This window comes from Sceloporus occidentalis, unplaced genomic scaffold (assembly GCF_023333645.1).
Source record: "Sceloporus occidentalis isolate IW3139 unplaced genomic scaffold, rSceOcc1.0.p SCAF_11, whole genome shotgun sequence".
NCBI lineage: Eukaryota > Metazoa > Chordata > Lepidosauria > Squamata > Phrynosomatidae > Sceloporus > Sceloporus occidentalis.
In genome coordinates, this window is record NW_028316991.1 from 8,851,725 (window position 1) to 8,866,752 (window position 15,028).

The 15,028-nt window shown below is 38.4% G+C and overlaps 1 protein-coding gene across 1 annotated transcript; it reads right to left on the bottom strand.

Annotated features, from left to right (window-relative positions):
• Positions 1–3,888: 3,888 nt before the first annotated feature.
• Positions 3,889–14,367, bottom strand: LOC149305521 (serine/threonine-protein kinase H2-like). The gene is made up of 3 exons (XM_089477549.1): positions 14,126–14,367; positions 8,242–8,908; positions 3,889–4,203 (listed from the first exon to the last, which is right to left on the bottom strand). The coding sequence occupies exons 1-3, from the start codon at positions 14,365–14,367 to the stop codon at positions 3,889–3,891; spliced, it is 1,224 nt and encodes a 407-aa protein (XP_089333675.1).
• Between the last annotated feature and the right edge of the window lie 661 nt (positions 14,368–15,028).

Here is a 15,028-nt window from a genome sequence, read left to right on the forward strand (position 1 = left end):
ATGCAGCTATTTAACAGCAATCTGTACATGTACAGGCTTTGTCGTTATCACGTTGCACTGCAAGCCCGTACATGTACGGGCTTTGTCGTTAAGGAGTTAAAAGTAAGTAACACACCAAAATTGGACAAAAAAAATTTATAACAATATTTATATATATATATATATATATATCCCCTTAATGACAAAGCCTGTACACGTACAGGCTCAAAATGCATTGTTTTCAATAGGTTTAGGGACCGCCCATTGTCCTTAAGGGGATATATAATGGGCATGATAGGAGTGTGATTGCTGTTAGCAATCATATATATTTAATACAGCAATCACACGCCTATCATGCACAAGCAGCCAATACAAGCTGCCCCCCTTGTGTATTGATGCTGCCAGCAGTATGGGTTCTGCACATCACTTACAGCCTCCCTGTGCCATGCCCTCCCCACTTACACATCCATGCTATCACACACACTCATTCATTTACTCATTCACAAATATTCATTCACTCATTCACATACTCATTCACAGATACTAATCATTCACAGATACTCATTCATTCTTTCATTCACAGATACTAATCATTCACAGATACTTATTTGTTCCCTCAATCACACATGCTCGCTCATACACCCTCCCCCACCCCCTTACCTGAACTGCAGATCTTGGTGCCGCTCCGGGGGAAGCAGGAATGGAGCAGAGTCATGTGATGTGACATGAGATACATTCCATACATGACCCCACTGCTGGTCCAAAATTGTTCAGAATGGGCCAGTCCAAATACTACACCTATTGTAAAAGAGTATATATATATATATATATATATATATATATATATATATACACCCTCCAAGCTCAGGAAGAGTGCTGCCAAGCATTGGTGTATAAATAGTAAAAAGGAAATTATAATATGGCTTTGTAACAAATTTGTTATAAAAGTAAATGATGCTTAATTTCTTGAAAAAAAAAAAACCTCTTCTAGATCACAATACATTCTCTGGCTACACTATGCACAGGTCCACAATTGTGTAGCCCTTCTCCAGTATTTTGTGTATGAGAGGATTTTTCAGTTCAGCTTCCAGGCAACTAGTGCCACCTTCTGTCCTCAAGTAAGATAGAAACCTAGAATTTGACAGCAGATAAGAACCCTTTAGCCCATCTAGTCTGCTCATGTTTTCCTATTCTAAAGACTCAGACCTTAATCAGTCCTTGGTCTTGTTTTATACTGTATTCAGTGTAGCTATATGCCTAACAAATTCATGTTTATATTCCTTTACCTGTTAACCTCAACCACTTCTGCTAGGAGGCTGTTCCACATATCTATCGTCCTCTCAGTATTTAAATGTTTCTCTTATATTCCCTCTCTTCTCTCCCCCAAGCTATACATATTGAGACCCTTATCTTTTCTTGATATTTTTTTTATTCTGCAAACCATTCACCATGATTAGACCAAACAACCCCTCATGTTCTTGGATGGAAAGTGCTGTATGGGCCCAAGACATTATTAAAAATACTTAATATGTTTTAAATATTTTACTCCAGTTCCCATGGAATTACTTATTCTTGTGGGATAAATGGCATCTATCTAGCCTCCATCCTCTTTGGCTTGTTCTGTTCCACATTACAAAGATATAATGTGTGAGCGTGTCATTTAGCTAACAGGAGACCAGCTGCATGCTGGTAAATATTTTCTACTTATTATTTTCTATATTTATTACGTAACACAAGGGATTTGTAAGTTGTAAGAGCAAATGTTATATAAAATATTGAATTGGTTACAAAATGTGGTAAAAAAATGCTTAAACAAGCTAACTACACTACCGTATTTAATAATTTTATAAGACGACCCTGATTATAAGACGACCCCCCCAAATCTGAATATTAATTTGGAAAAAAAGGAATAGCCTGAATATAAGACGACCCTATAGGAAAAAAGTTTTACCAGTAAATGTTAATTCATGTAAACTATTTTTTTAAATAAAAGCTATGATTGAGAAAAAAAAAGTTTCCTTTTATTTTCCAACCTGCCCCCCAGTCATGTACATCTGCCCCCAGGCTTCCCACTCTGCCCCAGAAATGCCTTATACCCCCTATATGCCACTGTGCCCCATGAGATGCCTTTTAACCGTCTATATGCCACTGTGCCCCATGATATGCCTTTTGTTCCCCTATGTGCCACCTTGCCTCCAGAAATGCTTTATACCCCTAAATGCCACTCTGGTATTTAGGGGGTTAAAAGGCATAGTATGGGGCAGAGTGGCATATAGGGAGGTATAAGGCATTTCAGGAGGCAGAGTGGCGTATAGAGGGTTAAAAGGCATTTCTGGAGGCAGAGTGGCATAAAGGGGGTTAAAACGCATATCTGGAGGCAGAGTGGCATTAAGGGGGTTAAAAGGCATATCATAGAGCACTCTGGCTACAGAAATGCCTTATGCCCCCCACTTAACAACCCCCCCCCCAAAACTTACCGGTGCTTCTATATCCCTGGTGGTTTGTCCGGGCAGCGTGTAGACGTCTACGCGATTCGCGTAGGCAACTTCCACTGGACTGGACGCAGACAACCCCCGCTGCTAACCGCACCTCCTTCCGGCTCCCGCTGCCCGGACAACACACCGGGGAGTCAGAAGCACCGGTAAGTTTAGGGGGGGTTACCAGACAGGAGGATCCAGGTCCCCAGCAGCGCTGCGGGGGATCTGGATCTTAGTCTCATAATCAGACCTCTATTTGAGGTCTGATTATAAGATGACCCCAATTATAAGACGAGGGGTATTTTTCAGAGCATTTTCTCTGAAAAAACCTTGTCTTGTAATCGAGCAACTATGGTATATTTTGGCATGGGGTATGTGCTTTATTTAAATGAACAAACCCAAACTGTAAGCTCTGCAGGCAATCATGTAGTTACAATTCTGTTATTATTCTTGTGACTTCATGTATTATTTCACGTAACCCCAATGCATGGCCAGACTGGTGATGATGGGGTGGCCCTTGAACTTTAAGGCCGGTGGTCACCCGATGACATAAGCGTGGCTGATGGCTGGATATGTTCAGCTAAATATAATGTAATGATGGTAATGTATGTGCAGCCTGGAGTGGCAGATCGGGTGAGTATGGGACCCTGATGGCCAGCAGATGGCAGGTCCAGGCCTTAGCCCATGCAATCCTTGAAGCTCAAAGGACCAACCTTATAAAGTGAACTAATACTTAGGATACATTACTAAAATTATATTATAAACAGACGAAACAAACAGTAGACTCAAAAAACACAACCATATTTAATTTTAACACAAACTTAGATTTAACCACCCCACTCAAGCAAATTTGGTGACAACCATATTATAATTATTTACATTACTGTCAGACTCATAAAGTTATTTACAAATAAACAGGTTGCTATGATAACAAGACCACTTTTCAAATTACCCCGCCATCATATTTATATATAGTTTCTGAAGATGGTATTGGGATTCTGAGCCACAGCAAAGCCTGAAGTGTGATCTTATTACTATATAACTATAGCAGCCAGTGGGCTGTAATATTCCCTTGGTCGCTATGGACATAAGATCAATTTTCAAACTTTGTACAAATTTTTTTAAGATATCCCCCTCATAGTGTTCATGCTTTTTGAGCTTGCAAATGTCTTCATTGTTGAAGTATTAAAATATTTTTATAAATGTATTTTTTAACCTAAAACAGTGTTACAATTGCAGCGTTTTGCGGCAAATAATATTTTACATATTATGCATCCAATATGAAGGACAATACTGGGCTTGTGATTCAATATTTTTGTGAATGGAGGTGATGCTTTATATTCACTACACATGTACATAGAAAGTATTCATTTAAATGTATCCATATCATAAAAATATCATTAGAAGAGGCAACGTGTTAGCACCATCCAGGCTAGTATCCATCATTGTACACAGTATGTGCTTGGTAACGCAAGTTTCGCTCCATAATCTCTCTCATCCGGCGTGATTTGTTTGAATTGCCGGATTTCATGGACTGTTCTGACTTTGAGCTATGACAACGGGAGGATACTCTGCGCCTCAGGTTCTGGGAGATAGAGCGGTGCAGATTCTTCATGGATGAAGATGCGGCCATAGTCTTAATCCAAGGATGTTTCAAAGAATCGCTTGCTGATAACCGATCATTAGAATCCACTGTTAACAAACGATCTATAAAATCCTTTGCTAGGTTAGAAACATTTGGCCAGGGCTGAAGGAAAAAAAATAGAAACAAATTTAAGTAAAGAGTCTTAGAAAATGGGCACATCCAAAATCATCTTAAAAATATTATTGTTGTAATGTCTAGCCTTGTGATGTGGAGGCCAGAATATCATTCAGAATGTAGCTAAAGAGTCAGATCCTATTATAATTGATGATTTGACACAGAGCTGCCTTTAAGTAGTAATATGCCTGTATTGTAACTCCATCTGTTGGTTTTGTCTGAGGATCATGACAGATCCAGTTTGAAATCAGTAGGACAGCCACATATGGGTCCCAGAGTAGCACATAAATACCTATAGGATCTTCAGGCTGTATAGGAACAAAACTGGGCTCCTAAAGAGGTAGCAATGTTCTTGAGCATTTTCATTACTAGAGCATACTGGATATCCATTATTATGTTAAAACCATGTCTAGGACTTCTTCTGCCCTGAGGGCTATGGGTGTGACAGCTCATTATTAAACCAGAAATGTTTTATTATTCTTAGGTGAACAGAATGACATAGACCTATTTAATCCAGTTCCACATATAGCTCACATTTTATTAGCCTACCAACACACACTCCCATCTTGCCCACCTAACGTAGACACCTGGAAGTTTTCCCATAAAAGAAAAAAGCAGGACTAGGGAAGATCCTTAAATATGTCCATATATTTGCACACCTGTTCTTTGCAGACCTGTTACTTTCCCCACATATTAAATTTTTAGAGTTCAGTGCACTAAAAAGCAAATTTAATGAAATTAACACATTAAATGAGAAGGAAACAAATCTATTGATATACTGGTTCTAAAGTCAAGTAGCCCTCTGTAACTAAGACAAACACATGCGCTAACACATATACTTACACACTAAGATGCCTGCATACTAACACCACAATGTAACACACACACGGTCTAACACATATACACTTACTCAGTCGCCTTGTATAGGGCTGCTAAGCCCCCACCTCTGTGACTGGACTGGCCCTGTTTGATGAATCTGGATTGCCCTCAGTGGGGGCAATTCCACCAGTGCTAGGCCAGCCTGCCCCTGATCACCCGAGAACGCAGATGAAGAAAAGTTACAACCATAGGTACAGTGACTAAATTCGACATTAGTAGCAATTGCACATTTATGCCACTGCTCTAATTTCATTATAGGACGTGACTAAATGAAAGTCACACCATAGCAATCCCACCCTACATATTTCCTCTTTAAGTAAGTTGTGGATACAAAGCGAAAGAAGACACATTAGCAAATCTTGTACTACTCCAGGGCTACAAAACTCATTTTGCTAATTAATCATCTTTACCCTTAACTGTGTTTTGCGCTCAGTCTCACCCATGTATCAAATAGTATGAATAGACGTACTCATTCTTAAACTTTGTTAAAAATCTCTAAGCTTGCAAGAGCAGTGCCCTCATCGTCTTCAAGTACCCGCATGTCTCAAAGTGTTCATGGTATTGTTAACTTTGTATTTTTCTGATTTTATGTTATTGTTAATTCTGTATTATCCCTTCATTATAACATCTCATAGCCACCTTGACATGGAAGGGGAGCTTTGGCCAAAATACCATAATAAAGTACTTTTTCTGTTACATATGTATATTTTTAGTACTTTAGTCTTACAAAAACAACATATCTGTTGCTCTATTTTGTTATGGATAGCTATTTTTGTGTATTCACACATCCGTTTAGACATAATTGCAGGGTGCAAGACATACATATTTATTTTTACTTTTTTGTTTTTGATTATAAAACTTTTCTTGACATTATTATGCTGCCATCGGATCTTCTTGGTCATGTTCTATAAAAATTATTAATTAGATTGTCAATGTTCTTGTTTGTGTTGATCTGGTTCAAAGATTAATATGATGGTCCAAAAACATTGTCTGCTGTCTAACTGTGAGCATATATCTAATATTATTATGAACTTGATCCTCAGGCAAAGGACTTCTCCGGTGGATATTTTCCTACTCCCTTTCTGGCAGCACTACAAAGAAAATAATTATTAATGGAGACAGAGATTAACAACTAACCAACGATTACAGCTGCCACGAAGAAACAAGCAACCACTAACCATATCAAATGTAATTCAGAGAATAGCAATATTTTGTTCAACTCTGTAAAAGGCAGTTTGTACTCACAACAGGCACCGGTGTTTCTTACTAACCAAATGTCCATCATGCATAAAGAGAATTTAGGGGTCTATTAACTATACATGAAGTTGTTAATTAAGTTACAGAGATCACTGCAATGGCCAGGCTCAATGAAACATAACAGCGCTCACCTAACTAAACTCAATCTGCAATTCATTTATTTAAATGCCAAGTTGCTGCAGGGTTTAATCAAGTTGAAAAAAGGCAAATTGTATATAGGTTTAAGCATATCCATAACAATCTAGCGGGTTTTCTGGTCTTTTTCGATAACAGTTGTGACATAGACGGCAAATGAGCTTCTAGAGCTAGAAATTATTGCTTTACATTATGATAGAGCTGCAAGTTGACAGCCCCCCCACACATGACTACTAAAAGCAACAGAAGTATTTTTCATATTAATATTAAAGAGTAAATAAAAAAGCAATATTAACTTCTTGTGTGTAAGTGTATGAATCCAATGTAATGCCGGTTCACCCTTAATACCAATAAAGTAGTAAACCATTATAACCTCTCAGGTCTCTAGGAGCAAAGTTTAACTATAAGTAACCCTTCATTAAAATGCCAAAAAATAACTCATGTAAAAAGAACTTGACACTAATTCCTAACTATGGGGTAATGCATGGCGGCCTTATTAGTTTTGACGGAGCTCTGTGTGTCTCTATAGACGTTTATAGACTCATTAACATTAGACAGGTACAGTGCAATCAGAGCAGGTAATGCTTAACTTAAGCAATAGCACTAAGCATATTTGCTGTGACACTCAGCATCCACTGTCTCTGAATGGAAGAAATCTTCTTGCGTTCTGGATATTTTTGGACGTATATTTGTATTTGGAGACTTTTCAAGCATTTCATTAAAATTCATTACCACCCTATACCCATTTTTTTATCTTGTTTAAAATACTCATAGCTTATTGAGGAGATGTTTTACTTTTAATTTTTCCCACCATCGACAGTGTCACCAGCTGACAACCTTTGTTGTATGCAGCACTCCCACTTCCTTGGGCCGGCCTAGGGATGACTAAGTAGCCCTGGCACTTTAAGGCCAGGGGCTGCAAACTGGATACGGTGCACATTAAATTTTATACTCATGCAGTGTGCGACTGTACACTGCAATACACAATCTGAGTTTTATATAATTTAATATATACTGTATAAGCCGTGCCTGATTATAGGCCATAAACTTTGATTTTAACTTTAAAGAAAATGTAATTAGTAACAAAAAAAATTACTATGTAGCTTAAACAGTGTTTTCCTACCCTCTCACTCACTTTTGCACGCTCACACTCCCATTCGTTCTCTCTTTATGTCTCCCTACCTTATTGGCTGTCTTCCACTTGATGATGCAGAACGGGTACCAGCTAGGTTATTTAATATAACCACAAAGAATTACATCCACCTCTGTCTGGCTCCAATAGGATCCATGAGTATGATTATTAACATTATTTTTATGTATTTGTATGCTTATATAAAGAAAGTTGCACAAGGTCATCAAGGAAAGACCTACTATAAGTTATTTAGAAAATGCTGTGGGTGTATTTTTTGTTGCTTTATTACTTTTTATTTTGTGAAGTCCTACCACAAAAAAAAATTGTTTGGACTTAACAATAATAATAATGGAATAATGTTAACTCTGTGTAAACACTACACACAGTTAGATCTAGGGCATTCAATGTAAATATATGATATATGGATCTAGAAGATCCATGATTTTTAAAACACTGTAATACTTCTGCATGTGCGTTCCCCAACTGAACATCTAAGAGACTAAAAAACAAAGGCTCTGATCCACCTAAAACCTTTTGTCTATAGCACAACCAAAATCTATGTTAAACTGAGTATGCATGTTGTTTTTTCAATTCATTTAATTAAAATGTTGATGTATACTCACATCACCTAAGTAGCTGTATTTTCCTTTTAGGATCATCCGGTAGAGTCTTGTCCGATTCTCATCTTCGAAGGGCATGGATCCGCTTAGTAATATGTAGGTGATTACACCAAGGGCCCACATGTCCACTGCATTTGTGTACGGTTTTCTTAGAATAATTTCAGGTGCAATGTATTCTGGAGTTCCACATATTGTCCTCATAGACCAGTCTCCACCTTTATTTCCTGAGTTTGCCAAACCAAAATCAGTCACTAATATCTTTGAGTCTGCCCCTGGGTGGTAATAAAGAAGATTTTCTGGTTTGAGATCCCTATGTGTTATGCCTAGTCCATGAAGATAGTTTATCCCATCTAAAACCATCTGCAGTACCTTGGTTGCATCTCTCTCTGTAAAGGATCCTTTAGCGATGATTCTGTCAAATAGTTCTCCACCAGTCGCCAGTTCCATCACCATGTAAACTCGGTCCTGAGCTTCAAACACCTCTATAAGTTGAATGATGTTATGGTGACTAACTCTTCTAAGGATATTCAGCTCTGACTCACAAACTTCTTTTCCTTCTTTGGCTCTTGTTTCAATCATTTTTATGGCAAATGGTTGATGTGTAGCCCTATGTTCAACTCTTACAACTCTACTGAAACTGCCCCTACCGATGAGTGCTTTGATATCATATCTGAAAGAGAAAAACACCAATATTAATCATAAAACACAAAATGAGCCTGCGAGAACAATCTACCAAACACTCACATTCTAGAACTGACAAGTGATAAATCGTATTAGTTAGATTAGATAGATTGTAGTCCATGAAACTTATTATTATGATTATTTTTTATTTATTAAGCTACAACACATTTTGGAGCACTGTACAATTCAAGTTCGGCAGATACCACACATAACAAATATACATTAATACACACAGATACATCAGGACTTGAGAACCCTGCCTGTAAGCTTGCTATTAAGCCTCATGGTACTTTTCTATAAACTTCCAGTCCGGAATGGTGGGCTTTTGAGGCTCCTGCTCGAGAGCCTTTCCGGCGGTTCCGGGGCTTCCTCGAGCAGGGGAGCCGAGATGCAGCCCGCGCGTTCAGCCCCCTGCTCGTTCCGTTCGCGGGAGACGCGGTGAGGTCCGTCCTGCCTCTAGACGCGCGCCCCCGCGAGGATCGAGAGATCTAGACAGGACGCGCGCATGCGCGAACGGCTATCTCATGAATATTCATGCCGCGTCTTAAAGGGGTATTTATCTTTTTTCCTCCTCCCCCTAATTAAGGGGGTAGGAGGATCTAGGACCAAGAAGGATATTTAAACCCTCAGTTTGCAGCTATCCCTTGCCTGTGATAGAGCCTTGTTTGCCTTCACTAGCGTTTTTAATCTTCTCAGTGTATTTCGTTACCTGAACTCTGCTTGTACCTGACTACCCGTTGTTTGCCGCTTGCCCTGACCTTTGCTCGTGACCCCGACTATCCGATTGCCTGCTCCTTGAATTATCTCCGTGTTCCTGCATTATTGGGGACCCCTGGTTGCTGATTCTTCTACCAGGAATCTACGTAGCTCAGTATTGCGTAGCTTCTCATCGTCGCTTGGAGACGCCTTTCCTTGTACTGCAGCGTGGATCCCCTGCCTGACCCACCGTTAGTGACACTAACAAAGCTATGAGATGTGAGTTCCTGAGACCAACTGCAAAGTATGTATTGACCAGTACTCACACAATGAAAGTTCAGCAGACACCGTGAACTTATCAAAACTGACCCGTAGGATGGAGTCTCAGTTGAAGTTTTAATCTTTAGGCTGATAATCCTTGTAAATATATACAGAAACAGAGGTAAATTACAGTAGTACGTCTAACAATTTACATAAGATTGCTGCTACAAAACAGTATAATGGACAGAGAAGGGTAGGGGCTGGCTGAATAAAACTTGATTTAGGGAGCCCAGCAGGGACAAATAACATGATTCAATAGGTGCCAACAGCAAACAAGAGATTCAATACAAAATGAGACATGACACACCCCGCCTGAAGTCTTTAGATTTCAAAATCATCTGAAACGCAATAGTTATTGAATTCCTCCAGTGAGAGAAATGTTGGAACGAGGAACGCAGAATGGAAGACCATACAATAATACAATTATAAACTTAATATACATGAACTTGAGTCAAAAGTCTTAAAAGGTCCCGTGGCTTGGAGATGGCTTGTAGTCCAAGATGACAGAATATCTAGCTAGTGGAACTGATCTTCGAGGGAAGGACACACTAGGCCAAAATTTACACCAACTCATGTTATACTCCAATGTGGAACAAATATTCTAAGAAAATAAAGTATCTTGAGTAACACAGCTGGCAATCCACAAAAATGCTTCCCGCCGAGCTGTGGCCTAGGAAGAGACCGTCAAGTGGCTTCTTCCTTTGGCATAAGAAGTACTAGTTTGGTGATTGACCGGAAGAAACAACCTTCAACACCTTCCCTAGTGACCTTGTCCCCAACCATATATTTTTTTCCATCATCACTGGGCATGACCTGAGTAACAAGACCCATCTGCCATTCATTGTGATGAACTTTATTCTCTTTTAAAAGGACAAGGTCACCTACATTTATGATGGCTCTGGAGCATGAGCAAATATTCCTTCCTCCAACTACGCCAAATTACATTTCAATATTGCTGCATTTGAGGTTCCCAGAAAGAATTTCAGCAGTTCCAACCTTTTGAGTGAGTGGTGTTGCTGGGGTCAGAACTATTAGGGCATCAGGAACTGATTATACAGAAACTAGCGGCCTCATGTTGATTATGGTTGAAGCTTCCCCAAGGAATGTGACTAAGGTCTCTTGGAGGAGCTGTGAAGATTGGTGGTCAAGCAACATTGAATCAAGGATTCTCTGTGTAATTCCAATCATGCCCTCCCAAGATCTTCCCAAATGAGATGAATGTGGGGGATTGAATACCCAGGTACAGCCATTGTTACATAAAAAGTTGTCTAACTGCAGTTCCTTGCATGATACTACAAAATTGGTTCCGCAGTCGGACTTCAGCTGTCCTTGTATAGAAAAGAATCTCTGTAGAGCATTGACGAAGCAAGAAGAGTCCATAGACAAAAACATGTAACCAAGGAAGACCATGTACCTAGAAAACTGGGTGTAGATAGACACTTATGGATTTGGCCCAAACTGAGCAGGAAGAAACATACATCCATGGAGAGGATGGGCATGGATGTGTGATTGATTAGAAGGCAGATGGTTGATTAGTTTGTATCAGGAAGGACATGTCTCTAGTTGTCATTGCCACAGGAAACAGTACAACACATAGCCAACTCATCTATCGGGCTATCATACAGACAGAATTGGTCCAGCAGAGCCAAAACACATAGTGACACATCCCATAGATCGCACGAGACCTAAGAACACATTATCTAATTGGTCATATTGTTGTCATCCCGATAATGTATATATAATTGCTCATTTTGTTATAAAGGAAAAATAGATTTACTTCTTTATTTCTGCTAGTATTCATTTCATCATCCATATATAGAGTTTGTTTCACAATTATGCTGATTTATTTTGTAATGTATTTATACACACATACATGCTGTAGACTCTGTTGGCCATTTTCTGGTTGTTTGCTGCTGTTTTGACCATAATTCTCACGAAAAACAAAACGTGTTGTAAGAACAGATAGAACCTTGTATAACTGATAAACCTTTGCAAGTCTAGACTTGCAAAACCAAGTAGTACTTCTGCTGTCATTATTCAGAATTCTTCATGGCTCCTCGATTTTTGAACAGAAAGAACTTATGTCTAAGTTCAATGGCTTGCAACAACCTTACTGCTCTCTCATAATAAGCCAGAACATAAACAATTGTTCTACAGATGATGTGTCTATTTATAACTCTTGTAATTCCAATAATTTATGGCATAATGTTATTACAGCAAAAGCATTAAAGCAGGCAACAAGAACTATAATTAATTGTAACGTTACATAAGGTAAAACAAAGGACAAAGAAGGAGGTGTTATGATTTTGTTATAAACCTACTATAGTGAAAACGAAAAGAAGAAACATCTTCGATAGTAGATTTAGATTATTATATAAATTAATATATTATATAAACTATAATCGCTAGCACTACTGGATGTCAAAAACCCCACCCAGAAACATTGCTTTTTAAATTGTTTAATTTTGCCCTAGTCTTTTTTTCCCCTTATTTCTATAATGTCTTCTACATTATCATATCAACCCATATGGGTCACAGTATTGTGACATGAGGGAGAGAGATGACCACACAGAGCTGTGTACTCTAAAAGCTAATTTGTCCTAAGCAGGCCATTGTATAATAACTGTCAGGTATTATTTTAGGGTAGTCACAAAAAGGCCCTTTGTGAATGCTAAACTTACCACTTTGGACCCCAATGCAAACTTTGGGGAGTGATCCAGTGACTTTCATGGAGTCATAGGTTCTAAAATGGTGAATCTGCTCTAGAGCTGTGTTCTCACTTAGCTAATCTATGTAGAGGATATAAATCTGAACAATCCAATAATGTTGGAAGCTTCAGTAAGTGGGTCGGTGGCAGGCAATATAGAATGAGTGCAGATTCTGCGGAGATCTTTAGAGGACAAGCGGGCCAGTAGATAGACATCATGAATCTCTGAAGTGCTGTAGCGGGGAGAGGACAAGGTGTTAATGAAGTAATGTGGGGAAATCATGCCTTCACCTTGGCCTTCAAAGTAAGTAACATACTATAAAATACATCCTCAATTTGAAACTACACCCTTTGTGCCCTGTGGAAAGACTTACTGTTGAGTTGATTTAGAAAGCAGGGGACTCCACATAGGGCAACTTATTATTTTAAGCAATTGTTTAAGATATTCTTCTTCTTTTTTGCTTCTTTAAAGAACATTCTTAGTGATATCACTATACCCTAGTATAAATAAAACAACCTAATTTAAAGTATAATGAGTTTATATTCCTGGTTATTGTATTTATTAAGTACTTTACACCGCTTTAAAATATACTTCTTCTTTTCTTTAATTAAGGTTTAATAACTATTTTATTTCTCAACTTGCAAGCTGCCCGTTACCTTATGTATCACTAAGGCATTAACATACAATAATAAGGGAACAGGTTGGACAAATAGTGACTTTAGCCTTCAAAGTGAGAAGTTCCCTTGAATAAATTACTGTCACTTTGTAATCTGTCAGACATTCAGTGAAACCTGTAACAGGAAAGGTTTGATTAAGCGCTTTACGGTTACATACTACACCTTGGAACCACTTCCTACCACCTGCTGCTTTAAACAGTATCCTGATGTCCCAGTTAAGTGTCTGTAAACATTATAATCGGGAATTAATTATCCAGTGATGACGTTTCACCCTTGTGAAAGAACACATATTCAAACATATCTATGTAAACTAGGCTCATCTGACATCACAATTTTTAAGTTTGGCCCTATATCTGCATTTTGTTCTGATCAGACTGAACATATATCTCAAAAATGTGTGGCCTGTTGCTTTAAATGTCATAAAGATACACTAACTATTAAAAAAATCTCCATTAATGTATTTTATGTAACGCAGTAATCCTTAGCTAACATGTCAATGCAGTTCAGTGTCAGAAATGCTGTCCGCTTGTTATGAATACATATTTTTACATACATTAACAAAAAAATGAGTTATCGAAAACAGCGTATCCTGATTTTTTTCTTTTTACTTTTTCTTTATATTATTAGTATATTTAAATATATGCATTTAAATATAGGAGCTCTTTCTTTTTTTTTAACTGTTTTTTTAAAATAAATTACAAAAAAGATGTCTATAAATATAACATTGTAATTTTATTATAAGATTTGGAATATTAATTATTTCACCAAAAATTTCAATATTTCAATATTTAATATATTGCTTACCTGGCGGTAACTCTGGGATCGAATTTGGCTCTGTAGCGTGCAACTTGATTCTTTTTTGCTTGCAATTCCTGTTCTTTCTTGGGCTCTTCCTGCAGTCCCCAAAATTCACCCTTGGAGTGTACAGGTTCCTTACAGAACTGGACTGGAACTACAGCATGGATCAGCTTGACGTAATAAGGATTTTTTTTCACTGGGGGCTCCATAGGCTCTGGGAGCACTTTACTGCTCACTCCGCACCCCATATCAGGAGGACAGGAGTATGGGGGATAAAGAAAGGGGGCCAGGATCCATTACACAGCCAGGAAGCTAACACAAAAAAGAAGAGATCATCTCAGCAGCAACAGACTCAGCCCCTTCTAATCACTGCCTAGAAGAACTCATCATTTTAAACCTGCCACATGGTGTGTGACAAGCAGAGGTGTAACTAAGGGGAGGCTACATCCCTGAACTGTTTCGACACAGAATGAGCTCACAGTGAATGTGATATATAGTGGCATATCTAATGCTACCAAAGAACAGATTGCAAATACATTGCTTACCTGAAAAGACAAGGCACGGGTTTGACATATTGTACACAAGTAAAGTATAAGTAAGAATGTTTTGAACATAATATGTTCTAAAACCGGTAAAAGGATGGTGCTTGGTGCGTGTGAATATATTAAAATATGTAACGTTCTTGAACGTTTGTATTATGTTTGCAATGGGTGTTCTCTAATATATTCAGAATTCAAATAAGCCCATCCTGCTCAGGCCACCTGGCCATCACCAAGTATATCATTTTGAAGCACTTTGGGCATCCGTAGACAGGGGCAAGATGGAACACACCACTTTCTATCCTTCTTCTGAATTTTGGGCACAGCAGTCATGCACTATAGGACGATCTAAAGTAATGAAGATTATCTA

Excerpts from the sequence above, each read along its gene's own strand:
- LOC149305521 (XM_089477549.1), bottom strand. The coding sequence starts at position 14,367 with ATGGGGTGCGGAGTGAGCAGTAAAGTGCTCCCAGAGCCTATGGAGCCC. Across the intron at positions 8,909-14,125 it reads GATCCCAGAGTTACCGCCAG|ATATGATATCAAAGCACTCA; the intron begins GTAAGCAATATA and ends TTTCTCTTTCAG. Across the intron at positions 4,204-8,241 it reads AATACAGCTACTTAGGTGAT|CCCTGGCCAAATGTTTCTAA; the intron begins GTGAGTATACAT and ends TTTTTCCTTCAG.